This window comes from Saccopteryx bilineata, chromosome 1 (genome assembly GCF_036850765.1).
Source record: "Saccopteryx bilineata isolate mSacBil1 chromosome 1, mSacBil1_pri_phased_curated, whole genome shotgun sequence".
Classification (NCBI taxonomy): Eukaryota; Metazoa; Chordata; class Mammalia; order Chiroptera; family Emballonuridae; genus Saccopteryx; species Saccopteryx bilineata.
Genome location: NC_089490.1, coordinates 100,646,868 through 100,674,049, shown reverse-complemented (window position 1 = coordinate 100,674,049; position 27,182 = coordinate 100,646,868). Strand labels below are relative to the sequence as shown.

Here is a 27,182-nt window from a genome sequence, read left to right as displayed (position 1 = left end):
TTATGTTCCCCAAAATATAAAATTCTTAAAATTAAATTACCAACATGTAAATGACAGCAAAGATCACCTGAAGGAAAAAAAAAGCATAATATAACAAAACTGACATTTGAAGAGAAACGCTATCCTACATCAAGCAACCTGTCATGTGTTACGTATGTCACTGAGTTAGAAGAAATCTAGTTAATCAAATACATGTCACTTTCTATTATGTAAGGATAGCCTCAAAAAAAAAACTCCCTACTTTTTAAAAGGAAGAAGACAACAAAATGAAGCCCATTTCCTAACGGAAGTTATATCTAACTACAATTATTCAGATATAGAGAAAAAATAAATAAAGCAATCCTTTTTTTTTTTTTTGTATCTTCATCTACTGAATACTAACTACACCACAGGTATAAATCTGTTATTCCTCATGCCTGAAGGGTGAAGGAATATAATGTATACTTAAAATGAGAAAAGTATCAGAACAGTGTCAGAAGTTCAGTGTCAGTCACTTTGAGTACAAGTAAATATATTAAATGGTATCATGCTTAATTTAAGAGTCAAAGGTTAGCCTGACCAGGCGGTGGCACAGTGAATAGAGCATCGGACTGGGATGCAGCGGACACAGGTTCAAGACCCCGAAGTCGCCAGCTTGAGTGCGGGCTCATCTGGTTGGAGAGGGCTCACCAGCTTGGACCCAGGGTCGCTGGCTTGAGTGGGGGGTTGCTCGGTTTGCTGAAGGCCCGCGGTTGCAGCACATATGAGAGGGCAATCAATGAACAACTAAGGTGTCGCAATGCGCAACGAAAAACTAATGATTGATGCTTCTCATCTCTCCGTTCCTGTCTGTCTGTCCCTGTCTCTCCCTCTCTCTGTCTCTGTAAAAAAAAAAAAAACAAAAAAAAAAAACTGGACTGATAAAAAACCTGGAAGAAAAACAGTCTAAGTTACTAGCAAAAGAGAATTAGATTAAAAAAACACTCTTCTTTCCCCTGGATCTATCCAATTCCTCAAAACTCAGAAAGAGACCTGTCACAATGGTGGGCAGATAGTAGATGGCCAGAAGTATTAAATACCAAATTAATTCATGAAAACATAATTTCTTTCAAAGCTGAAACCCAATTAAAGTAAGCTCATACCAACCTAAACTTTTCTACAGAAAAAAAAAAAGGCTTTCCAGTTCTGAAAAATACAGCATTCTTTGAATTTGAGTATGACTTGATTGACCCAATTAAAAACTACAGCTATAGCCCTGGCCAGTTGGCTCAGTAGTAAAGCGTCAGCCTGGCGTGCAGAAATCCCGGGTTCGATTCCCGGCCAGGGCACACAGGAGAAGCGCCCATCTGCTTCTCCACACCTCCCCCTCTCCTTCCTCTCTGTCTCTCTCCTCCCCTCCCGCAGCGAGGCTCCATTGGAGCAAGGATGGCCCGGGCGCTGGGGATGGCTCCTTGGACTCTGCCCAGGTGCTAGAGTGGCTCTGGTCGCGACAGAGCAACGCCCTGGAGGGGCAGAGCATGGCCCCCTGGTGGGCAGAGCATCGCCCCTGGTGGGCATGCCAGGTGGATCCCGGTCGAGCGCATGCGGGAGTCTGTCTGACTGTCTATCCCCGTTTCCAGCTTCAGAAAAATACAAAAAATAATAATAATAATACAGCTATGGCCTGACCAGATGGTGGTGAAGAGAATGGAGCATCGGCCTGGGATGCTGAGGATGCAGGTTCGAAACCCTGAGGTCGCCACCTTGAGCACGGGCTCATCCAGCTTGAGCACGGGGTTGCCAGATAGAGTGTAGGATCATAGACATGACCCCATGGTCGCTGGCTTGAGACCAAAGGTTGCTGGCTTGAAACCCAAAGTCACTGGCTTGAGCAAGGGGTCACTGGCTTGGCTGGAGCCCCCCAGTCAAGGCACATATGAGAAAGCAATCAATAAACAACAAAAGTGCTGCAACCATGAGTTGATGCTGATGCTTCTCATCTCTCTCCCTTCCTGTCTGTCCCTGTCTGTCCCTCTCTAAATAATAATAATAATAATAATAATAATAATATAGCTATGAATGATTATCCATCCCATGAAAGAACATTGAGGCTGAAATACAGTTGTGATAGAATAGAGAAAAACAGCATAAAAAAGTAAAAATAATAAACTCAGTAATTAATAAAAGAACTAAAACTATGCCCATTTGAGTATCAAACCAAGTATTAAAATCCTATTTCAACCACTAGTTAAAACATGAATGATACTATTCATTATTCATTTTATAGAAAATTCTCTTGAATACCAACTATGTGGACCAGGCAAAATGTGAAATGCTATTCATATATATATATAGACTTTATTCATTTTAGACAGAGGAGAGAAAGAGAGAAGGGGGGATGAGCAGAAAGCATCAACTCCCATACGTGCCTTGACAGGGCAAGCCCAGGGTTTTGAACCAGCGACCTCAGCATTCCTGGTCCGACACTTTATCCACTGTGTCACCACAGGTCAGGCTGAAATGCTATTCTTAATAACAACCAACCAATACTTATTGAGCACTATGATCTAGGTACTGCTCTCAGTACACTATGTATGTATGTATGTTTGTATATACACAACATACTCTCTCATTTAATCCTCACCACAATGTCATGAAATACTACTCTTAGGTGAGGGAAGTTGAATAAATTTCCCTAGTTATACACAACTAATAAATAACAGAACTGGGATTCAAGTCCAGGCAATCTAGAGCCAGCCTGTTATTTTAACCTCCAAACAATTCTTTACTTCAGAACACATGGACTATCATGGGAGACAAATAAGTAAAGAAACAATCACCATAAAAGGACAAAATGCTATCCTATGGGGTAAAGTATTCTAGAATACAGATAGATCTAACCTGGCCTCAATGAGTTAGGGGCTGCTTCCAGGGAGAGTGAAAACTCTTCCCAAGAAGGTGTTAGAGAATGGTTAACACTGAGGAGCAAGACAGTAGGTAGATCTAGGGAGTCTGACCTTTCATTTTACATCTCCCTAATATTGTTTGATTTTTTTAAATCAGGTACATGGATTACTTTAAAATAAAAATAAAAATCACCTGACCAGGTGGTGGCGCAGTGGATAGAGCGTCGGACTGGGATGCAAAAGACCCAGGTTCGAGACCCCGAGGTCACCAGCTCGAGCCCAAGGTCGCTGGCTTGAGCAAGGGGTTACTCGGTCTGCTGAAGGCCCGCAGTCAAGGCACGTATGAGAAAGCAATCAATGAACAATTAAGGTGTTGCAACGCGCAAAGAAAAAACTAATGATTGATGCTTCTCATCTCTCCGTTCCTGTCTGTCTGTCCCTGTCTATCCCTCTGACTCTCTCTGTCTCTGTAAAAATAAATAAATAAATAAATAAGAATAGCATGGCATATAGAAGCGTGGAAAATAAAGCTACACAGACCCAGGGTTTAAAGCCCACTCAGCAAGCCACAAGAGCTTAATCAAGTCTCAACCTCTCTGTGCTTCAATCTCATTTGTAATAGGGCAAATGTTTACTTTATAAGGTAGTTTTGAACATAAACGAATAAACATATATGAGCTTACTGTATATAACAGGCATTAAAAAGATGGTAGTTTAGCCTGACCTGTCGTGGTGCAGTGGATGGAGCGTCAACCTGGAAACACTGAGGTTGCCAGTTCAAAACCTTGGCTTGCCTAGTCAGGGCACATATGGGAGTTGATGCTTCCTGCTCCTCCCCCTTCTCTCTCTCTTTCTCTCTTTCTCTCTCTCTCTCTCTCTCTCTCTTTCCCCCCTCCTCTCTAAAATGAATAAATAAATTTAAAAAAAAAGATGGTAGTTTAATTTTACTAATTGATAAGATTAAGGTAAGCACATAACAGAATGGCCTCTTTTAGGAGTTAGAAGAATCATGATTTGGGGGAATTTTAACAAGGGCTATGTGTAAGACAAAGTACTAATCACTTTATATCCAATATGTCACTTAATCTTCACAAAAATAGTGCTTACCTCAAAGGACTGTTGCCTCTATTATATGAGAAATGACAGGAAGCCATAAATTGTTCAAAATCATAAAACTGTTAGGTTTAGAATTGAGTTTCAAACATAGGGTGGCTTCAAGCCCATGCTCCTCACTACTTACCATTATTACATAAGTAAAGCATTTGGGTTAACATTTAGAATGACTTGTCAAACGCCATAGAGACAAGCATATATTTCTTTTTGTTGTTATTATTGTTTAATTTTTTTTAACAAGAGAGACAGAGACAGGGACAGGAAGGAAGAGAGATGAGAAGCATCAACTCGTAGTTGCAGCACTTTAGTTGTTCATTGGGTGCTTCTCACACATGCCTTGACCGGGGGCTCCAGCCGAGCCAGTGACCCCTTGCTCAAGCCAATGACCTTGGGCTCAAGCCAGTGACCCCAGGATCATGTCTATGATCCCACACTGAAGCTGGTGACCCCATGCTCAAACTGGTGAGCCTGCGCTCAAGTAGGATGAATCCACACTCAAGCCAGTGATCTCAAGGTTTCAAATCTGAGATCTCACCATCCCAAGTCATCGCTCTATACGGTGTACCACCACTGGTCAAGCAGGCAAGCATCTATTTCTATGGACTCTTTGACCTTATATATTACTCCTATGCTTACTTCTCTAAAACTTTTCAGTAAGAATGCTTATTAAAAGTTCTAGCCTTTTCCTAAGAACTATAGTTAAATCTTCCTGGAGTGAACTTATTCACCATCTGGAAAAATAATGACATAGTTATTAGCACACTGCTCCTTTGGTCTCTCTAACCTACTTACATCCACTCCAGGTAAAGCACTCCGTTATCGACCTCCTGCTTGGCCTGCAGCTTAGCTTGCTGATAAACTTCTGAAGTTTCCGGTTCACAGAGACCCAGTTGTACAATATTAGGAAATGGTTGTCGTCCAAGAAGATGTCCATTTAAAGATAAAAACGCCTGGAAATTCTCAGAGACTGCACAATCCTATGAACAAACTGAAATCTCTTAGAAACACAACCAGAGCTGAGATCTGACATTTTTCTGTTTCTGTGATCTTGTCACTTAAAGGTTTAAATGAGATATTCTCTATAAGAGCTAAAACTGAATAACCAATCATTAAGATAACAAATATAGAATGACCCTCTTCAAACTTTTAAGCACAGGATAAAAATTTCGTTATCAAAGTAATATTTTCTTAACACATTCTTTAAAAAAAAACACAAACAGGCCCTGGCCAGTTGGCTCAGTGCTAGAGCATTGGCCTGGCGTGCAGGAGTCCCAGGTTCGATTCCCAGCCAGGGCACACAGGAGAAGCGCCCATCTGCTTCTCCACCCCTCCCCCTCTCCTTCCTCTCTGTCTCTCTCTTCCCCTCCCGCAGCCAAGGCTCCATTGGAGCAAAGTTGGCCCAGGCGCTGAGGATGGCTCCATGGCCTCTACCTCAGGCACTAGAATGGCTCTGGTAACAACAGAGTGATGCCCCAGATGGGCAGAGCATCACCCCCTGGTGGGCATGCCGGGTGGATCCCGGTTGGGTGCATGCGGGAGTCTGTCTGACTGCCTTCCCATTTCCAACTTCAGAAAAATACAAAAAATAAAACACACAAACAAAAACACTGAACACTTTACTTCAACTTTCAAATCTCAATCCTATTCACATTCCCAGTAGGCTGCGAAGCAAAATAATCAGAATAATCAAACGTCAAAATAAGAAAGTTCCTAGCGTGCGAAGGACTCGGGTTCGATTCCCGGCCAGGGCACACAGGAGAAGCGCCCATTTGCTTCTCCACCCCTCCGCCACGCCTTCCTCTCTGTCTCTCTCTTCCCCTCCCACAGCCAAGGCTCCATTGGAGCAAAGATGGCCTGGGTGCTGGGGATGGCTCTGTGGCCTCTGCCTCAGGCGCTAGAGTGGCTCTGGTCACAACATGGCGACACCCAGGATGGGCAGAGCATTGCCCCATGGTGGGCATGCCGGGTGGATCCCGGTCGGGCGCATGCGGGAGTCTGTCTGTCTCTCCCTGTTTCCAGCTTCAGAAAAAAAAAAAAAGTTATCTCTCTTCTCCCCCATTTTTAAACCTAGATATAAATGTCAAAAAAGCATGTCCTTTCACAACTTATTTTCATGTAAATATATACCTTTTCATCCAGTATATGCCTGTATTCTACAAATTCATGAATCAGATGAGCAGGGCCTACGAGTTCCGTTTTTGCTTTAATCCAATCCAGGGAAAACATTAAAGCACAAAGTTCCTTTAAAAAAAAAACAAAAAAACAGATCAGGAGCCCTGTTAAAGAGATCAAAGAATTCTAAGTCTACCATCATTATCCTATCACTACTGTGAGAAAGTTAGCAGATGTCTCAAATTTACGGATAAAAAGGAAGCTACTGAAAAGGAACACATAAAGAGTTCAAAAGAAATATAAGATGGACCTCACACCTTAATTCAAAATAAATTTTAGTTGGATTAAAGACTTAAATAGAATGCCTGACTGGGCAGTGGCACAGTGGGTAGAGCGTTGGACTGTAACACGGAGGACCCAGGTTCGAAACCATGAGGTTGCCAGCTTGAGCGCACTCATCTGGTTTGAGCAAGGCTCACCAGCTTGAGCCCAAGGTCACTAGCTTGAGCAAGGGGTCACTTGGTCTTCTGTAGTGCCCTGGTCAAGGCACATATGAAAAAGCAATCAAGCAATCAATGAACAACTAAGGTGCCTCAACGAAGAATTGATGCTTCTCATCTCTCCCCCCTTCCTGTCTGTCCCTATCTGTCCCTCTCTGTCTCTGTCACAAAAATAAAAAAATAAAAAGACTGAAATAGAAAATACAAAACTTCAAAAAATACTAGAAGAAACAGGTAAATATTTCTATAAGCCTGGAGTGAAGAAAATATTCATAAACATAACACCAAAGCAAAATACACACACACACACACACACACACAAATAGCGGTACACTTAACATAAAAACTTCAACACAGAAACTAAAATTAAGACAAAAAATAAGCCAGGAGGCCCTGGCCGATTGGTAGAGCGTCGGCCTGGCGTGCAGAAGTCCCAGGTTCGATTCCTGGCCAGGGCACACAGGAGAAGCACCCATCTGCTTCTCCCCCCCTGCCCCCCTCCTTCCTCTCTGTCTCTTTCTTCCCCTCCCGCAGCCGAGGCTCCATTGGAGCAAAGATGGCCCGGGCACTGGGGATGGCTCCTTGGCCTCTGCCCCAGGCACTGGAGTGGCTCTGGTCGCAACAAAGCAACGCCCGGGAGGGACATAGCATTGCCCCCTGGTGGGCAGAGCCTTGCCCTCTGGTGGGCGTGCCGGGTGGATCCCGGTCGGGCGCATGCGGGAGTCTGTCTGACTGTCTCTCCCCGTTTCCAGCTTCAGAAAAATACAAAAATAAATAAATAAATAAATAAGCCAGGAAAGAAACTTATAACATTATGATAGATGATAATATTAATATAACAAAAATGAATAATATTCATTACTCATTTTATAGAAAATTACTTAAAAATAGAAAAAAGATAAACACCCAATATAAAAATAGGTAAAGGCAATGGATGAGAACCAATTCACAAAATAAAAAGTACTTATGGCCAAAAATCTCACCAGTGATCAAAGTGAAACAAGATTAACTATTTTGTTTTTGTTTTTGTTTTTGTTTTTTGGGGGTTTTTTTAAAGAGAGAGAGAGAGAGAGGGATCAATAGGAACAGACAGGAACGAAGAGAGATAAGAAGCATCAATCATCAGTTTTTTGTTGTGACACCTTAGTTGTTCATTGATTGCTTTCTCATACGTGCCTTGACCACAGGCCTTCAGCAGACCAAGTAACCCCTTGCTCAAACCAGTAACCTTGGGTCCAAGCTGGTGAGATTTTGCTCAAACCAGATGAGCCTGTGCTCAAGTTGGCGACCTTGGGGTCTCAAAGCTGGGTCGTCTGCATCCCAGTCTAATGCTTTATCCACTGTGCCACCGCCTGGTCAGGCAAGATTAACTATTGTTTAATATCAGGTGTCTAAAGACTAAATGGAGTGATAAGAATAGTAGCTGGGGCCCTGGCCGGTTGACTCAGCGGTAGAGCGTCGGCCTAGCGTGCGGAGGACCCGGGTTCGATTCCCGGCCAGGGCACACAGGAGAGGCACCCATTTGCTTCTCCACCCCTCCGCCGCGCCTTCTTCTCTGTCTCTCTCTTCCCCTCTCGCAGCGAGGCTCCATTGGAGCAAAGATGGCCCGGGTGCTGGGGATGGCTCTGTGGCCTCTGCCTCAGGCGCCAGAGTGGCTCTGGTCGCAACATGGCGACGCCCAGGAGGGGCAGAGCATCGCCCCCTGGTGGGCAGAGTATCGCCCCATGGTGGGCGTGCCGGGTGGATCCTGGTCGGGCGCATGCGGGAGTCTATCTGACTGTCTCTCCCTGTTTCCAGCTTCAGAAAAATGAAAAAAAAAAAAAAAAAAAAAAAAAAAATAGTAGCTGGAATCCGAGGAAATGAACACTCTGATGCTAAGTGGTAGTGATGTAAATCAAAGAAACCCTTCTAGAGGACAGTTTGACAATCTGTATTATACTTTAAACTGTACAAACCACTTGACCCAGAAATTACACTTAAAAATATGTGTCCTAAGAAAATAATCAGATGAGTGTGCTTAAGCAATTTAATTGTTCCTAACAAACTGGTTAACCATCATATAGCTATATAATGAAATGGTGTGCAGCTTTGAAAAATCATGTTCTATGTCTGGCCTTTGGTGACAATCTGAGCATAGACCTGGAATGCTGAGGTCACCAGTTCTAAACCCTGAGCTTCTTGGGTCACAGCACATATGAGAAGCAAGAAGCACACAATGAACAACTAAAGTGAAACAAACATGAGTTGATACTTCTCACTATTACCCTCTCCTCTCTCTGTAAGATCAATAAATAACATCTTTTTTTAAAAATTACATTGCTCTATCCAAACTGACATAAAAAGATGACCATGGCCTGACCAGGCGGTGGTGAAGTGGATAGAGTGTTGGACTGGGACATGGAGGACCCAGGTTCAAAACCCCGAGGTCGCCGGCTTAAACATGGGATCATAGACATGACCCCATGGTCGCTGCCTTGAGCCCAAAGGTCGCTGGCTTGAAACCCAAGGTCGCTGGCTTGAGCCCAAGGTTGCTGGCTTGAGAAAGGGGTCACTAGTCAAGGTACATATGAGAAAGCAATCAATGAACAACTAAGGAGACTAAGGAGCCGCAATGAAGAATTGATGCTTCTCATCTCTCTCCCTTCCTGTCTGTCCCTATCTGTCCCTTTCTCTGTCTCTCTCTGTCACAAAAGAAATAAAGATGACCATGAAATACAATTAAGTGAAAATAAAAATACAAGATATAAGACTCTTATTTCTATTATGATTCCATTTTGGTTTTAAAGAACAAGTGTGGGCCCTGGCTGGTTAACTCAGCGGTAGAGCGTCGGCCTAGCGTGCGGAGGACCCGGGTTCGATTCCCGGCCAGGGCACACAGGAGAAGCGCCCATTTGCTTCTCCACCCCTCCGCCGCACTTTCCTCTCTGTCTCTCTCGTCCCCTCCCGCAGCCAAGGCTCCATTGGAGCAAAGATGGCCCGGGCACTGGGGATGGCTCTGTGGCCTCTGCCCCAGGCGCTAGAGTGGCTCTGGTCGCAACATGGCGACGCCCAGGATGGGCAGAGCATCGCCCCCTGGTGGGCAGAGCGTCGCCCCTGGTGGGCGTGCCGGGTGGATCCCGGTCGGGCGCATGCAGGAGTCTGTCTGACTGTCTCTCCCTGTTTCCAGCTTCAGAAAAATAGAAAAGAAAAAAAAAAAAAAAAAAAGGAAAAAAAAAAAAAAGAACAAGTGTTGGGGGGATAGGTGGAGGTGAGCAAAGCAGGGGGAATGGGGATGAAAGAAACTTTACTTGGGGTGACTTTTGGTGGCACAGTGGATAAGGTATCCACCTAGAATGCTCAGGTTGCGGGTTCAAAACCCCTGGTTCGCCAGGTCAGGCACATACAAGAAGCAACTATTGAGGTTGATGCTTCCCGTTCCTTCCCCGCTTTCTCTTTCTCTCTCCTTTCTCTAAATTCAAAGAACAAAATCTTAAAAAAAAAAAAAAAAAAAGATATACATGTAAAAACTTCACTCAGAGCAACAGGCAAACAATGCAGTGTGCAGATGATGTTCTATTGTTTTACACACCTGAACCTGCACCCCAATAAATTCAACTAAATAAATATAAGAAAAGAGCCAGTGTATGTATCTGAGCAACAAAATGATCTAGAAAAGTATCCACATAAGCATTAGCTACTGCTAATTGTGATCTTCATTTCCCTCTTTTAGTTTTCTAAATTTTTCCAAGGAAAATAAACCATTGTCTTTAATCACCAGAAAAACAAGGCTAAGAAAGTGAGAAGAAACTGAATCCTGCCACTTTATCACACATATCAAAAGTTATTTCTATTTATTTTAATGCATGGACCCATTAATTTCACTTAAAAGAATTTTCAGAGAAAATAATATAAGCGCAAAGACAAACAAGAATATTCATTATAGCATCATAATTGCAAAAAAACAAAAAACAAAAAAATGAAAACCACCTACATGTTCAATAATTACAGTTTAGTTAAGTAAAGTAGGGCACTAATTTTACTGTTATACCTTCATTCCAATGCAGATTATTAAACATAAACTGTATTATTAAACATTTTTTTAAAAATAAGCTATAACACCATTTTTGTAACCAAGAATAATGTACCTAAACACAGAAAAACTACTCAAAGTAGACATGATTTTCCAGAATGTTAACATTTTTAGTAGTTAAGTTGGTAGTTATGATTTCAAATATCATCTGTATGCTAATGATTCCTAAATGTTATCTTTAGTCCATAATCTCCAGAAATCTAGATTTATATATCCACTACATGCTCAGTATTTTCAGTTAGATGTCTTAATGTGTCTATCAGATTTAATATACTCAAAATGAGCTCCTAACCTTCCCCTACCTCAAAAAATACTTGTTCTACCAGCAGACATCTCCACCTCAGTTCATGGCAACTCTAGTCCCTCCACTGCGACTATCTGTGACTCTTCTCTTATAATGCATATCAAATTCATCAGCAACTCACGACGATTCTACCCCTATGTCATCCCTTTCCTTTTCCTTCCATGCTTTTTCCTTCTGAGCAGTGACTACTCCCTGACAGTAATTTTATCTGTCCACTGTGAGTCATCCCCCAGAATGTAAGCTCTGGGACAGCAGGCACTTTGTGGCTGCAGCATATCCTCACGAAGAATAACAATACCAGTATATAACAGGCACTCAATAACTATTTGTAAAATAAATGAATCTATTCTCCACTCTCCGTTTCCTCTCAAAACTTAGAAACAAATTCCTACTGCCTATAAAGAAGAGCTACTGGTAAGAAAAGAGTGAATTTTTTAGGTTGTTCATTTATTGCAGTTACTAAGGTAATCCTTTCAAATCACTGTAGGTAAAAATAGTACCAAAAACAGAAATACTTACATAGTCTCAAATTCTATACTGCTCACAAAAATTAGGGGCTCATAGAACAGGCAGATACTCCAGTACTACTTGCAGCCTTTTGTATAGTGCATTTTCACAATAAAATAAAAGTTGATTTTGCATCTCATTTGCATAATCAAACAACTTTCCTTGACTTATAGTTTGCTTTTCTGATGTTCTTGTTTAATAAAAAAAATTTTTTAAAAATCAAATGCTTCTTTTTTTATTGCTTCATACTCATTTTGAAATATCCCCTAATTTTTTTGAGCAGTATATTTTTACTAATAAAAAATTCTAAACAAAGGACAAAATAAAAGTGAGACAAAGGAAAGTAACTTTTAAATGAGTCATCTTACTTTGTGCATATTGGCACTGGCCATGTGATAGGCCAGAAAATTGTACCAGTACATGCAGTCCTCCTGGTCTGATGAAAGGGCGTGCAGCTGGCGATGTCTCCGGAACTGGGTGATTAGCTTCTTATGTAGATCCTGAAACCCACATGAAACAAGTCAGAGGACAGAAACAATTTTATAACCTAAACCAGGGGTCCCCAAACTACGGCCCACGGGCCGCATGCAGCCCCCTGAGACCATTTATCCGGCCCCCACCGCACTTCCGGAAGGGGCACCTCTTTCATTGGTGGTCAGTGAGAGGAGTATAGTCCCCATTGAAATACTGGTCAGTCTGTTGATTTAAATTTACTTGTTCTTTATTTTAAATATTGTATTTGTTCCCGTTTTGTTTTTTTACTTTAAAATAAGATATGTGCAGTGTGCATAGGGATTTGTTCATAGTTTTTTTTATAGTCCGGCCCTCCAATGGTCTGAGTGACAGTGAACTGGCCCCCTGTGTAAAAAGTTTGGGGACCCCTGACCTAAACATTACAGTAACTCTAGCTGTCAAAGCTGTATAAGAATGTACAGAGAATCTCCCCAAAGATACCTATTAATTACAAGAGGAAAAAATAGCAACTTCATGTGGAAACACTGGTAGATAACACTTTAACCAAGTGATCAAGGGTAATAACATCAATGATAATAAGATACATAGGCAGTTTTCAACTGGTGTGCCCCAAGAATTGTTAAAACCTGTAATACCTGACTATTTAGTCAGGGGCACAGACCTCTTTTCCCTTAGTCTGCCAAATAAAAAAGTGACAACAGCCAACACAACAATAACCGTCTGGTGTGAATAAATCAAAATTATACCTGTTTTTTATTTTTTGTCAGATTGGCAAAAAATATATTTTTTGGTGTGCCTGCTGAATTTTAGTAATTAGTTTATGTGTGTCATGGAATGAAATAGATTGAAATTCGCTGAGATATATCAATACCCTGATATGATACACCAAGAAGGACACAACATTATTTCTGTGGTGTTCCCGCCAAAAATATATAACCTTGATCCAGTTAGGAGAAAATAGGTAAACCTAAACTAAGGAACACTGTACAAAAAACTAGCTAGTACTCTTCAAAGTGACCTTGAAAGATAAAGAAGGCTGAGGACTTTCCATAGATTTGAGGAAACTAAGGAAACATGACAATTATATGCAATATGGAATCCTGATTTGGATTTGGACCACATAAAAGGACATTAGTGGGAAAGCTGGAAAAAGTCAAAGTCTGCAGATTAGTAATATTATCGTTATCATTATGTAAGATGTTAGTTAACATTGGGGGAGCTAGGTGAAGGTATACGCAACTTTCCTGTGTCTAAAATTATTTCAAAATAAAGAAATAAAAAAGAAAAAGGAAGAAAAGAATGCACAGAGATGCAAGTACCTGAAGCTTGCTGCGGTTCTTCTCTGTGAGGAAGTCTACTTGAAGATCATGCAAATAGTAACAAAATGATTTTCCATTCCGGTCACAAAATAAGAGAGACTTATTCACAAACTCCTGCAGTTTGTCTTCAACTTCTTCAGTTTCCATGTCCCAGAGGACACAGAACACCTAAAAATCATTTTAAGCTTTTAAAATGTCACAGAAGTACAATGACCAGAATTGCAGAGGAAGTGTTAATACACACACAAAAAATTATTTCTCAAATCCCCGAATAAGAATTGATTTCAAGCTGTGGTGTGTGTGTGTGTGTGTGTGTGTATTCACACACAATGGAATACTATGCAGCCATGATAAAGAAGGAAATCTTACTTTTTGCAACAACATGGATGGACCTGGAAACTATTTTGTTAAGTGAAATAAGCCAGCAGAGAAAGAAAAATACCGTATGACCTCACTCATTTGAGGAATCCAATGAACAATGTGAACTGAGGAACGGAATAGAGGCAGAGGCGGGATCAAAGGAACCAGTGGGAAAGTGGACAGAGGGAAAGGGGATGAGAAGATGGGATTAGAGAAGGAAAAGAAAGAGATTGGTGAAATTATATACACATAACACAGTGTTAGAGAGAACAGAAAAGCTAATCCTAGAGAGAAAGGGGGAGGGCGTTAGTAGAAGAGGGGCAAGGGGAAGGTTGAGGGGAACAAGGGGATGGGGGGACGCATTTGAGGGGACACTAAAATCTATGTAAACACAATAAATTAAAATCAATAAAAAAGGATTTCATAAGCAGTTCAACCATTCTTCAAGACAGAAAAAAGGAAGAGATAAGGAAGTGGCACGCTTCTCCAGCTTCACTAGAACCACTGAGAAATGGGTTACCCCTCCCAGTTCAACACCGACCCCTGACCGAGACCGAGAGCAGTGGGACTTCTGACCCTGCTACCCCACCAACTCCGTCTCACCGGTCCTATCTTTCCAATGTCCTCTGGGGTAACATCCTTGATACTGTATCAAAGGTTACATGCCACAAATATCCAGTGATGAGGATTCTTGGTCCTTTTATTACCTTTGTAGGCACCTTGACATCCTTCTGCAAGATGGAAAGATCTGTGTAGTAATTTTTGATGTTTTCTCTAAGCATTTCAACACTTATAGACATGGCTTCATCCAGAGCCTCATAGTCGTAAGATGAGGATTTCCTTATCCTCTTAAATTGCTTATTCTGAAGCTGCCTGAGGTAGTACTCCCAGCGGTTGGGAAAATCACGTAAAAGTGCACCAATTAAAGACACTACAAGAGGAGAACCTAGAAAGTACACAAACAAACAAGGTCACTATGTTAACACTGCCTCGTTTCAGAGTTACCACTAAGATTTTTTGCTGCACTTTATCCAAAGCCTTAAAATATTTTTAACTCTTGAATTTATTAAAATGAATTAAAATTCCTACAGGTATTTATTTTAAGAAAGTCATTAGAAGTAAGAAATATTTAATTTAAAGATATTCATCTCAGAATCATTTAAAATAATGAAAAATCTAAAATAATAACAGAATTGACTGAATTAAAGTATACCACAATATTATGCCATTGGTAATTTTTTTTTACCATGGGAAAATGCTCAAGATTTGTAACATTAAAAGGACAAGATTTTAAACTGTGTATACCACATTATAATCTTGATACTTTTTTCAAAATTTTTTATGTCCTAAAAGACTGGAAGAAATACTCTGATACTAATAATTATCAGATTATGAATAGTTTGTTTTTTTCTTTATAGTTTCATAGTTTTAAAATAGGTATGCATAAGCTTTATAATGAATACAAATCAAGTATTTTTCCTAAGTTTCAGATTCTTTTAAGTCAATTAACTCAAAATCAAGTATCTATTTGATGGCAGAAAGAAAAACAAGAAGGTATTTCCAAGCATTAACAAGGGAAAAGGTGCTGACAGATTTAACTACATGAGAGTTTACATTTTTGTATGTCAAAAAGACTATAAATGAAATTAAAAGGCAGACAAAAAACTGGGGGAAACTATCTGAAAAAAAAAAAGCTAATAGCTTCAATAGAGTATCTAAAAGTCAATTAAAAATACTTCTATTACAAAAGAAAAGTGACAAAGATAATTTCTTAAAATGCAAAAATTCAATAAACAAAAAGTTTAACTCCATTAGTAAAAAATGCAAATTAAGATAAACCATTTTTACTTATCAATAGAATACTATTTTTATAAAATTACAACCATAAAAATTTAAAACTCTCACTACATATTTTTTAAGACTTTATTTATTCATTTTAGAGAGAACAGAGAGAGAGAGAAAGGGGAGGAGCAGGAAGCATCAACTCCCATATGTGCCTTGACCAGACAAGCCCGGGGTTTCAAACCAGCGACCTCAGCATTCCAGATCAACACTATCCACTGTGCCACTGCAGGTCAGACTCACTATACTTTTTATTCTTTGACAGAGAGGTCATGTCTCCACACTAATATATTGTAGCTGTTTATTTAATATTATTTTAATGGCTAAATAAAGCTTTTGAAAACCAAAATATCATTATACAAAATTAGGGTATCAGAGAACTTAAAACAGTAAATATTTTAGCAAAGTTTCTGGTTGTTCATGTGCTAAACTGTCATATTCATTAATTTATATCAGGGTAAATTAACATCTCTATAATCCCCTCATACACAAAATAAATAACTATACCTTTACATTCTTTAACAATACTATGAGCTTCTTCTGGCAAATCTGCTTTCTTCATACTAACAAAAAGGGATAAAATTTCAAGTCCTTTTTCTTTTCCTAAGCCACTCTCCACCGCAACTACATATTTAGGACCTGCAAAATCACAAGATATAATAAGTAATTTGGTATGCCACATATTTAAATATAATTGAATTAAATAAACTATAAAAGTACCGAAAAGTAAATGAATAATCCTTACCCATTACTGAATCTGTGACACTCTTGTCTCTGGTTGTGAGAAGAATCTGACATTGATTGTCAAAAGCTTTTAACACCCAAGGATCCCAAACATCATCCAAGATCAACAAAGACCTAATTAAAAGAACTGTATTAAGTTACTAATCACAATTATTTTAAGCTTCCTTTAAAAAAGGAGAATGCCACCACTTTTTTTAATTTACAAAATAAAAAAAAAAGAAGGAATAGAGAATAGACATCCCATGGTTCTTCCTCTTTTCTTTCTTATAGCCCTGTCACAATACAGGGGTGGGCAGAAGTCGGTTTACAGCTGCGAACACACAAGAGGTTATTCTTGTTTCTTATTAATTGTTATATTATTTTCCATACGAAAAATATAAACCTTCTTTTGCCCACCCCCATATAGTGATCCAAATAGAAAAAAAAAAAAAAGGATTTCTCTCACCCAAAACCAATATATATTCAAGTTAAGGGAGCTATAAAAAGAGGTCTGTAAGTATAAGAAATCAGCTACCCAGTACCTAAAAAGAACTAAGTATTGGGCTTTTCCCAATTCAGTCTTGAAGCACCAAAACCAAATGAGAACTGGGCTCCAGTTAACATCAGAATCAAGTATATAACAATGATGGTTTTTAACCATTTTTTACCTACAAAGCGAGCAATTTCATATGTTCCAACCTAACAGAATGCACTAGCAAGATTATTTTTCATTTGTTATACTAGTGCGGTGTTTCAATCCAAGGAATCAGTCTGCTTACTCATAATGAAAAGAACCTCTATGCCAACCCTGATTGGTCTCACCAAAACTTTTTTAAACTCACCAGAACAAATGAGAAAATATACAGCTAGCATCTGATAACATAATTACACACTTGCATTTTTACCTGAATGGCACACTCCCTCTTAAGACTACAAAAAAAAAAGACTCTAGGTACATACATAGGTTGGAAAATTGCAAAACGCATAAACCAAATCAATGCTGAGAGAGAAAAAAAAATGACAGGCATTATAAGCCCTGATCTGATACATCTGAGAGTGGTTATATTTTCCTAAACAGAAATCCCTTTTATTTTGCAAAGGGAAGTGGTATTAGGGAGAAGTTACTGAGCCAGAAAAAGGGACTGGTTAGTGATCTCAATTCTATTTCCTCCAGGAAAATGGAAACCAGTGACTACGAAGGGGAAGAGAGATGATGGAGGGATCTGGAGGAGAAAAAAGCCAGAGACCAGGGAGCTTGCCTCTGTAGTGGGCATCCATCCTGATCACCTAAAGGAGGCTTTTTCCAAAACTCATTCCTCTCACTCACTGTTTTGATATAAACCCCTCACCAGTTTGAGAATCACTGCCATACTCTGCAACTGTTACATATGACAGTGTACCACATCAGGTGCATCAGGCATTAAAGAACAGTCGAGTGCAGCCTGACCTGTGGTGGCGCAGTGGATAAAACGTTGACCTGGAACACTGAGGTCGCCGATTTGAAACTCTGGGCTTGCCTGGTCAAGGCACTTCCGGGAGTTGATGCTTCCTGCTCCTCCCCACCTTCTCTCTCTCTCTCTTCTTTGTAAAATGAGTAAATTTTTAAAAAATAAAAAGAATATTAAAAAAACAACAGCTAAGTGACATCATCTAATTCTTGCCCGATTTACATTCCCAAGGAATGCTTTATTCGCCTTTGTACTTGCAGCACTGACCCAGGTGCAGCACTCAATGCTATTTAAATGAGCAAATGAAAAGAAGGCCACTAGGTCATGGAAAGCAAACTATTGACCGAATCCCCAATTACACCTTAACACAAGCAGCAACCAAGCTGCTACCTACCCTCCAGCTTAGTGAGAACTGTGAAGTAGCTGGTAACAGTGCCTGGCACATAATTTTATCCGTATTTCTTGAATGAATTATTGAAATAATTAAGTAAAACTCAAAGTATGCAGAAATAGAAGTTACATGTATATCCCAAAACTAAGAAAACACAGTAGAAGGGTCCCCTTAAATAAAAAATCCTTCCTGACTCAGTCTTTCACCAGTTGCCTACCTTTACTCTGTCTCTTGTTCTATGTTAATCCATTAGAAACAATAGATTCAAGGTAAGAAGTCTGCATTTCTAGCAAAGACCACTCACCTTGTGAGACCACTACAGCACATAAGAGATGATGCAGTACATCACAGGCAAAGAAGAGAAAAGTAGCAGTTCCAGCCAGTGGAAGCCACTTTTTTTAAAAAGAGAGAACAGGAAAGCTATGGTTCTTTCTCAGACCCTGTAGCTGACAGCGAGAAAAGGTATGAGGCTCTCAGGATGTCAGTAGTTAAATCTCACCGGGACTTCACACACTAACTAAATTTGACCATCCATACCTTGGGTATTTGCGCAGCATCAGAATGCGGAGACGGTCTTTGGCCTCTTCAATATTGAGTGGAGGCCTCTGGGAGAAACTCTCGTCCTGATCCAACCGTGCACAAAGATTCTGCAATTTCATCAGAAGCCCAGCTTTGTCTTGTTTCCCCACTGAAACCCAATGCACACCCCCTGGGAAACAACCTGGTGAGGAAAAGAATAATAACCTTAAGGCCTTGGAATAAGGAGTCCTTCCAAAAATTTTGCTGATAAGCAGCAGATGTGTTCTAATCTTCAATCTCATCATCATGTCTTCAACTTCTTTTGATTAAGGGTATAAATTTTACTTGTCGGGTATTACTGAGCTTTACAGCCTGAATCTAAGAAAAGTTGAAGATGGGAAGTAATTGAAGTTCAGAGTGAATCTGCTTTTCTTTCTTTTTTTTTTTTTTTTTACAGAGGTAGAGATAGACAGGGACAGACAGACAGGAACAGAGAGAGATGAGAAGCATCAATCATCAGTTTCTCGTTGCGCGTTGCGACTTCTTAGTTGTTCATTGATTGCTTTCTCACATGTGCCTTGACCGTGGGCCTTCAGCAGACCGAGTAACCCCTTGCTGGAGCCAGCGACCTTGGGTCCAAGCTGGCGAGCTCTTTGCTCAAGCCAGATGAGCCCGCGCGCGACCTCGGAGTCTCGAACCTGGGTACTTCCGCATCCCAGTCCGACGCTCTATCCACTGCGCCACCGCCTGGTCAGGCTGAATCTGCTTTTCATGGCCCTGGACGTTTGGCTCAGTGAGAGCATCAACTCAGAGTGTGGTGTGTGGATGTCCTGGGTTCTATTCCTGGTCAGGGCACACAAGAGACGCACCCATCTGCTTCTCCACGCCCTCTCTCTTACCTCTGCCTCTCTCTCTCTCTCTCTCTCTCTCTCTCTTCCCCTCCTGCAGCCATGGCTCAATTGGAGAGTTGGCCTCGGGCACTGAGGAGGGCTCCATGGCCTCCACCTCAAGAGCTAAGAAAAGCTCAGTTGCTGAGCAACAGAGCAACACCCCAAATGGGCAGAGAATGGCCCTCCACTGGGCTTGTCGTGTAGATCCTGGTCGGGGCACATGCGGGACTCTTGTCTCTTTGCCTCTGCTCCTCTCACTGAATTTTTTTTTTTAAATCTGCTTATCAGTGAAATCTTACCAAACAAAATTCACAGTCTTTGTCCTATGTCATCAATCATCACTATACAATAGCTCCTCCACCCCAAGCTCTCTTGACATTCTGGGCCAGATCATTCACTGCTGTGGGAGCCTGTCCTGTGCAGAGGAGCGTGTTTAACAGCCGCCCTGGCTTCTATCCACTAGATGCTAGAAGCACCCGCCCCCTGGTTATGACAACCAAAAGTGTCTCCAAACATTGCCAAATGGCAGCTGGGGGTGGGCAAAATCACCTCTGACTGAGAACCACTAATGACTAGAAATATATAACTCACTCATTATGGCTCTCATATAGAAACTTAAAGAAAGAAGTCAAGATCACATCTCAGCCTTTTGGCTAAGATCAGCTCTAAAGTAAGAAGTTAGGTCCAAGTCTGGCCCTACTGCTTACTAGCTATAAAATCTTTGGCAAATCACTTAACCTCAATCTCGTTTATTATACTGAAATAAGACTGTTTACCCTATCTAGTTCAGAGTTACTCTGAGAAATTAATGCTATAAAGTATGTGAATTGGCTATGTTAACTTCTTGGTGATATGAATCTGAGAGCACTTTACACATACTAAGGTTTGAACTAACAAGCACTATATAAGAGTGGACATTATTATTACTGTTACTGTTGACTGTTATCATTATTACTGTTAATTAAGCCATAGCCTATCTTGAAATATATTTTTCTAGCCTGGCCAGTAGGGCAGTGGATAGAGCGTTGTCCAAGAGTGCCAAAGTCGCCAGCTCGATCCCAAGGTCGCAAGCTTGACCCCAGGGTCACTGGCTCAATCCCAAGAATGATGGCTCAACCCCCAGGTCACTGGTTCGAACCCCAGTCAGGACACATATGAAAGGCAATCAATGGACGCACAGCTAAGTGAAACAACAAGTTAATGCTTCTCTCTCTCTCTCTCAAATCAATGAAAATATTTATACATATATTTTTTAACTTAGATTTTATCAAGAGTCAATAATCTTAGGCCTTCATAGACTGTACTTAATTATCTCCCCATAGATAGAAAAAAATGTAAGAGTGGTCCCCTAAGTATAAAATATGGTGGACAGTAGTAGCATTGGATCATACGAGTGGCATTAATCATAGATTTCTATTACAAATTCATAAAAGTATAAGAAAAAGCAAAGCATAGAAATAAAGATGAGTTACATTACACCAAAAGGCAATTTATTTACTAGTATTCAAAATAATTAAGAATAGGCCCTGGCCGGTTGGCTCAGTGGTAGAGTGTCGGCCTGGCGTGCGGAGTCCGGGTTCGATTCCCGGCCAGAGCACACAGCAGAAGCACCCACCTGCTTCTCCACCCCTTCCCCTCTCCTTCCTCTCTGTCTCTCTCTTCCCCTCCCGCAGCCGAGGCTCCATTGGAGCAAAGTTTGCCCGGGCGCTGAGGATGGCTCTGTGGCCTCTGCCTCAGGTGCTCGAATGGCTCTGATTGCAGCAGAGCGAAGCCTCAGATGGGCAGAGCATCGCCCCCTGGTGGGCGTGCTGGGTGGATCCCGGTCGGGTGCATGCGGGAGTCTGTCTGACTGCCTCCCCGTTTCCAACCTCAGAAAAATACAAAATAATAATAATAATAATAATTAAGTACAAAAAGAAACACTATTTTAAAAACTTAATCAGCCAAAAGAAATATTTGTATACATGAGCAAAGATATATTTATGACATTTTTTAGCACTATTCTCATAGGTCTACACATTATATTTAATCCTCATAGCAGAGTATCAGGCAGACACTATTATTACTCCAACTTTACAGATGAGGAAACTGAGGTATAGAAAGGTTAAATAATTGTCTAAAGTTACACAGCTAATAAAGCAGAGATAAGATTTCAAAACTCTAGCGTCAACCTTAACTTCTAAACTATTCTTCCTTCACAAGGATATTCAAGCAGCATTGTGTGCAGGAGGAAAAAGCTGGAAAGCACCTGTAATGTCCATCTGAACTTCTTCTTCCCCTGCTGGTTTCCAAAGCTTGAGGCAGGACCCACTGAGAAAGGGAGAACTTCATATATATATATATATATATATATATATATATATATGAAGTTTGAAGTACACATAAAATAGGAACTGACATTCCAAAGTGAAAGTTTTTAAAACTTGGAAGTGATATGGGGACTCTGAACCTGTACAAGGCCAGTGAAAGAATCAGTCCCAAAAAATAGTTAAGAACAAACAATGAGGAAAAAGAGTGATGTTGTTTTCTGATTATACCCAACAAACCCCAATGCCATGTTTACAAATTCACTAAGTAAACCTGGCAAAACTGCCGAAGTTTATGATCATGAATCTTTGTTATGTTTTTAGTGAGAGAGAGGGAGGGAGATAGACACAGAGGGACAGACAGATAGAGAAGGAGAGAGATGAGAAACATGAACTCATAGTTGTAGCACCTTAGTTATTCATTGATTGTTTTGTCATATGTGCCTTGACTAGGGGGCTCCAGCCAAGCCAGTGACTTCTTGCTCAAGCCAGCAACCTTGGACTTCAAGCCAGTGACCTTTGGGCTCAAGCCAGCGACCATGGTGTCATGTCTATGATCCCACGCTCAAGCCAGTAACCCTGCCTCAAACCAGCAAGCCCATGCTCAAGCCGGGAACCTCGGGGTTTTGAACCTGGGTCCTCAGCGTCCCAGGACAAAGCTCTATCTACCACACCACTGCCTGGTCAGGCATGATCATGAAATTAAACTGAAACTCAGTGGGTGATTCTCTCCAGCAAAAAGGAAGCAACAGGGAGTAAGAAAGAATCCCTACTCCATCTCCTAGCATAAAGAAGGAATTGGCTTTCACTCAAGATAACAGGAGAATCTAAGGGCCAAGAGTATGCGCTAAGGAGCAACTGAATAATGAGCAGTAAAAATAAAAATCAAGGCCCAAGCCTAGGAGGAGACAGATGGGATAAACAGTGAGGATATTATGAAATCAATGGATAAGTCTTGAGAGGTCATAAAACTGTAGCAGTAAACTTACAGAGCAGAGTAGGTAGAAATACGCAGAGTAGAAAAGCATGTTTATATCAAGATTTCAGCCTGACCGGACGGTGGCACAGTGGATAGAGCGTCGGACTGGGATGCAGAAGACCCAGGTTCAAGACCCCGAGGTCGCCAGCTTGAGCAAAAGCTCACCAGCTTGAGCCCAAGGTCGCTGGCTCGAGCAAGGGGTTACTCAGTCTGCTGAAGGCCCGTGGTCAAGGCACATATGAGAAAGCAATCAATGAACAACTAAGGTGTCGCAATGCGCAACGAAAAACTAATGATTGATGCTTCTCATCTCTCCATTCCTGTCTGTCTGTCCCTGTCTATCTCTCTCTCTCTGTAAAAAAAAAAAGATTTCAAAAGTGGTATCCTTTCTGATAATGATAAGGACTGGGGTTCAGGCCAGGGTCCAGGGAAGTATATGGTTGATGGGGAGTGAAGAAAATGTCACTGAAGATAAAGAAGTCAAAGAAGTGAGAGCCTAACACTTTGGATGATTCATCCACAGATATCAAAATCACTACGAGTGACAGATGAAAAGAGCTTAAGTTTATAATTAAGAACACCAATCATCAACGACTAAGAGGGCAATAACATAACTGGGAACAATTAGAGAAATGAACCTCAAAGGACAATTAATTTAGCTGGAGAAGGGTATTAAAAGTCTGAATGAGGCAACAGAGAACAATAATATCTACCCACTTCCTGGTGGTGAAGTATGTGGGATATAAAGAAAAAAGAGTTGTCACACCAGTGATGAAGGCTATGGAGAAGGTGGTACCCCCAGGGAACTGCCCAGTTTCAGATAAGGCAAAAAGGTAAACAGTCTAGCCTGACTGGCAGAGGCACAATGAATAGAGCATTGGCCTAGGATGCCGAGGTCCAGGTTCAAAACTCTGAGGTCGCCAGCTTGAGCATGGGCTCATCAGCTTGATCCTGGGGTCGCTGGTTCAAGCCCAAAAGTCGCTGGCTTGAAGCTCAAGGAAACTGGCTTGAGCAAGGGGTCACTGGCTCAGCTTGAGCCCCCTGGTCAAGGTATATAGGAATAACTAAAGTGACACAACTAAGAGTTGATGCTTCTCATCTCTTTTTCTTTCTCAAAATAAACAAACAAACAAACAAACATTCCAGAAGGAGTTGTTGACATAAAGGAGTTTCCTAATCAGAGAGGAAGAGGTCTAAAGGGTGTGGCAGAAAGGTCACTGTCATTAACTTTCTAGAAAGAGTTGTTGACAGAGAGGAGTTTCCTGATCAGAAAGGAGGAAGTCTACAGGATATGGCAGAAAGTCTTGAGGATGAGAGGAGGAGACCTAGATCAGAATTTGGTAATGTACTGAGTAGTAACTGCACAAGAATCTAAAAGCTAACAAATGACCAGGAGATAGAGAACTCTGTGATAAGTGAGGTAAAGACAGCTCTGTGAAGCACAGTTTGATTATCAGTGCCAGTCTTACGCTTAATCCTAAAAGCTTCCTGATGTTCTCTTAGGCTTCCATCAGTGCAAGTCAACAGTTTCAAAGTAGTAAATTCCTGATTTCGGTTTCATTTTCTGGTTTCACTTAGTGTTGTAGCTGCGTTCTGCTGGTGTACATGTTTGTAAATGCATAGAAAAAGTTTGGAACAATTCACTTTAAACTCTTAACCATGATTATCTGTGGTGAAGCAATTAGGAGAAAGGGAGAAGGGCAAGTGAAAATAATTTTTTCTTCTTTTTAAATGAAAATATTACTACTATAATATTTAAAACAGAGTTGTAAAATACCTGTTGCTCCTAAGGTTCCTTTTTATTTTAATTTATACTTTCTATTTAAAATTTTTAAAAATCATCCCAGGATTGAAGACAAGGCAAAGAAAGTATTCTGATATAGCTAGCTAGTAAATTCTTTAGATTCAAAATTAAGTACCTATTACCTACATCCAAGGTCTTTCTCTCCTGAATTTAAAACTAATAAATGAGGGCATTATAAACATATGCAAGAAAAAATAAACACAACTAGCTTTAAAAATACAGACTAAATGACCTATAAATCTGAAAAACTCCTAACATCACACAATGATAATTAAATACTGAAGCATATATTCCACATTTCAGAAAGAATCTAAACATCTTGACTATGGGCACAAGAGGGAGCAATTTAGCCTTGGATGATTTCTATAATTCATTCAGAGAAACGAAATCAAGAGAAAAATTGCCTTTATTCAGAAAAAATAAACTTCGTCCTACTTTCACATGAGGTTTACCCTGGTAGCAATTAATCATCTAATAGCATCAAGGAAATCAGTAGACGGCCTCTAGAGAAAGCTTCCATTCTTTTAAAACTCGGGGGGAGAAAGGCTAGAGAATGAGTTCAATCCTCAAGGGCCAATGTTTTAATCAATCATCCCTATGTAACGAAGCCTCCATAGAAACCCCGAAGGGACGAGTTCAGAAAGCTTCTGGATAGGTAGGCACAAGGAGGTGTGGGGAGAGAAGCAGATCCAGAGAGGGCACACAGGCTCTACCTGCTTCCCACACATTTTGTTATAACGCATCTCTTCCATCTGGCTATTCCTAAGTTATGTCCTTTATAGTAAAACAGTGATCCAGTCATTAAAATGAGTTCTGTCAGCTGCTCTAGCAAATTAATCAAACCCATGAGGAAGGAACCTCTGTTCAGAAGTGCAGGTAACAATCTGGAATTGCAACTGGCATCTAAAGGCAGGGGGTGAGGGGCGTCTTGTAGGACTGAACCCTTAACCAGAGAGATCTGATGCTGACTCCGGATAGATAGTGTCAGAATTGAGTTTAAACCAGAGGACACCCAGCTGGTGTTGAAGAATTGTAGAAAACTCACACTTGTGGTGTCAGAAATAAAGTAATGTATTTACATAGAGGAGGCTCATAGAAGAAGTGTATTTTTTCTTAGAGGAGGGAAAGAAAAATGAGAATGAGAAATTTTTAAAAGGAAATACAGCAAGAAGCTAAGTCTTATACAGACCTAATACGATAAAGGCTGTAAACTAAAATTATAATTACGCTAACTCAACCCTCTGCACTTGCGCTCTCACAAAAGCAAATGAGGGATGTGAATTAAGCTCACTTTGCACCAGAAAATTGCTATTATCTCTGACATTTTCTCAAAACAAAATAGTTAAAATCTATTCCAAGAGTACATTTTATATACCATCATTCCTGGGCAAATAATTCCGTAAGTCATTGGTCAATTAACTACTAAAGTTGATAGTTCACCCAATAATCAATTTAAACTGAGTTCAGGGGCACACTTTTAACCCTATAAATTAGTACATTATAAATATATATTTTAAAGGAAATTCATCATAATATTGAAAGAAAAACTCATTTCTTCACACTAAAAGAACTTAAACTGACTTCATCCTGAAATATCCTTGGTGATCAATTTTGCAATAGAGGTAAAATATATATATATATAAATAAGTAAATAAAAATCAATCCTTGGGCCTGACCTGTGATGGCGCAGTGGATAAAGCATCGACCTGGAAATGCTGAGGTCGCCGGTTCGAAACCCTGGGCTTGCCTGGTCAAGGCACATATGGGAGTTGATGCTTCTAGCTCCTCCCCCCTTCTCTCTCTCTGTCTCTCCTCTCTCTCTCTCTCTCTCTCTCCCTCTCCTCTCTAAAATGAATAAATAAAAAATAAAAATAAATAAAAATAAAAAATAAATAAATAAATTTTTTTTAAAATCAATCCTTGGCCCTGAGATTTGCATAGAGTCGAGTCCCAGGAAACTTCTCTATAATGACAAAGGGTAAAACCTAGGCTTTAGCAGTTGGGAGACTTTCTTTTTCTTTTTTTGTATTTTTTTCTGAAGCTGGAAATGGGGAGGCAGTCAGACAGACTCCCGCATGCGCCCGACCGGGATCCACCCGGCATGCCCACCAGGGGGCGATGCTCTGCCCATCAGGGGCGTCGCTCTGTTGCGACCAGAGCCACTCTAGCGCCTGAGGCAGAGGCCATAGAGCCATCCCCAGCGCCCGGGCCATCTTTGCTCCAATGGAGCCTCGGCTGCGGGAGGGGAAGAGAGAGACAGAGAGGAAGGAGAGGGGGAGGGGGTGGAGAAGCAGATGGGCGCTTCTCCTGTGTGCCCTGGCCGGGAATCGAACCTGGGACTTCCGCACGCCAGGCTGACGCTCTGCCACTGAGCCAACCGGCCAGGGCTGAGCAGTTGGGAGACTTTCAACAAGAGTAAGACCAATACTGCTGACAAAGGCTTGAAGTACAATACAAATAAAGCCATGTGTGTACAACAGATGTGCACTACCCTCTACCTTCCCAAATAGAGCAGAGGTTTAACATTTATTCCATTCATCTGCCACCTCATCATAAAAGGTTTTAGTTATGTATTACAAACTAAAAAGTTATTAACGACTAGAATCAAGAACTGTCTTGTCCTTAGAATGCACTAACAGAGGCAACAAAAGACTGGGG

At 40.8% G+C, this 27,182-nt stretch overlaps 1 protein-coding gene across 7 annotated transcripts in view; it reads right to left on the bottom strand.

Moving 5' to 3' along the window:
• The window catches only part of APAF1 (apoptotic peptidase activating factor 1), a 98,601-nt gene that overhangs the window by 62,723 nt on the left and 8,696 nt on the right, over nucleotides 1-27,182 (bottom strand). For all 7 annotated transcript variants that reach the window (XM_066262251.1, XM_066262259.1, XM_066262240.1 and 4 more), the window contains 8 exons: nucleotides 18,564-18,747; nucleotides 16,210-16,322; nucleotides 15,972-16,103; nucleotides 14,330-14,568; nucleotides 13,263-13,430; nucleotides 11,838-11,969; nucleotides 6,105-6,218; nucleotides 4,770-4,954 (listed from right to left, as the gene is read on the bottom strand). In XM_066262251.1, coding sequence (XP_066118348.1) covers nucleotides 4,770-4,954; nucleotides 6,105-6,218; nucleotides 11,838-11,969; nucleotides 13,263-13,430; nucleotides 14,330-14,568; nucleotides 15,972-16,103; nucleotides 16,210-16,322; nucleotides 18,564-18,747 — 1,267 coding nt within the window. The remainder of the gene's footprint in view (nucleotides 1-4,769; nucleotides 4,955-6,104; nucleotides 6,219-11,837; nucleotides 11,970-13,262; nucleotides 13,431-14,329; nucleotides 14,569-15,971; nucleotides 16,104-16,209; nucleotides 16,323-18,563; nucleotides 18,748-27,182) is intronic.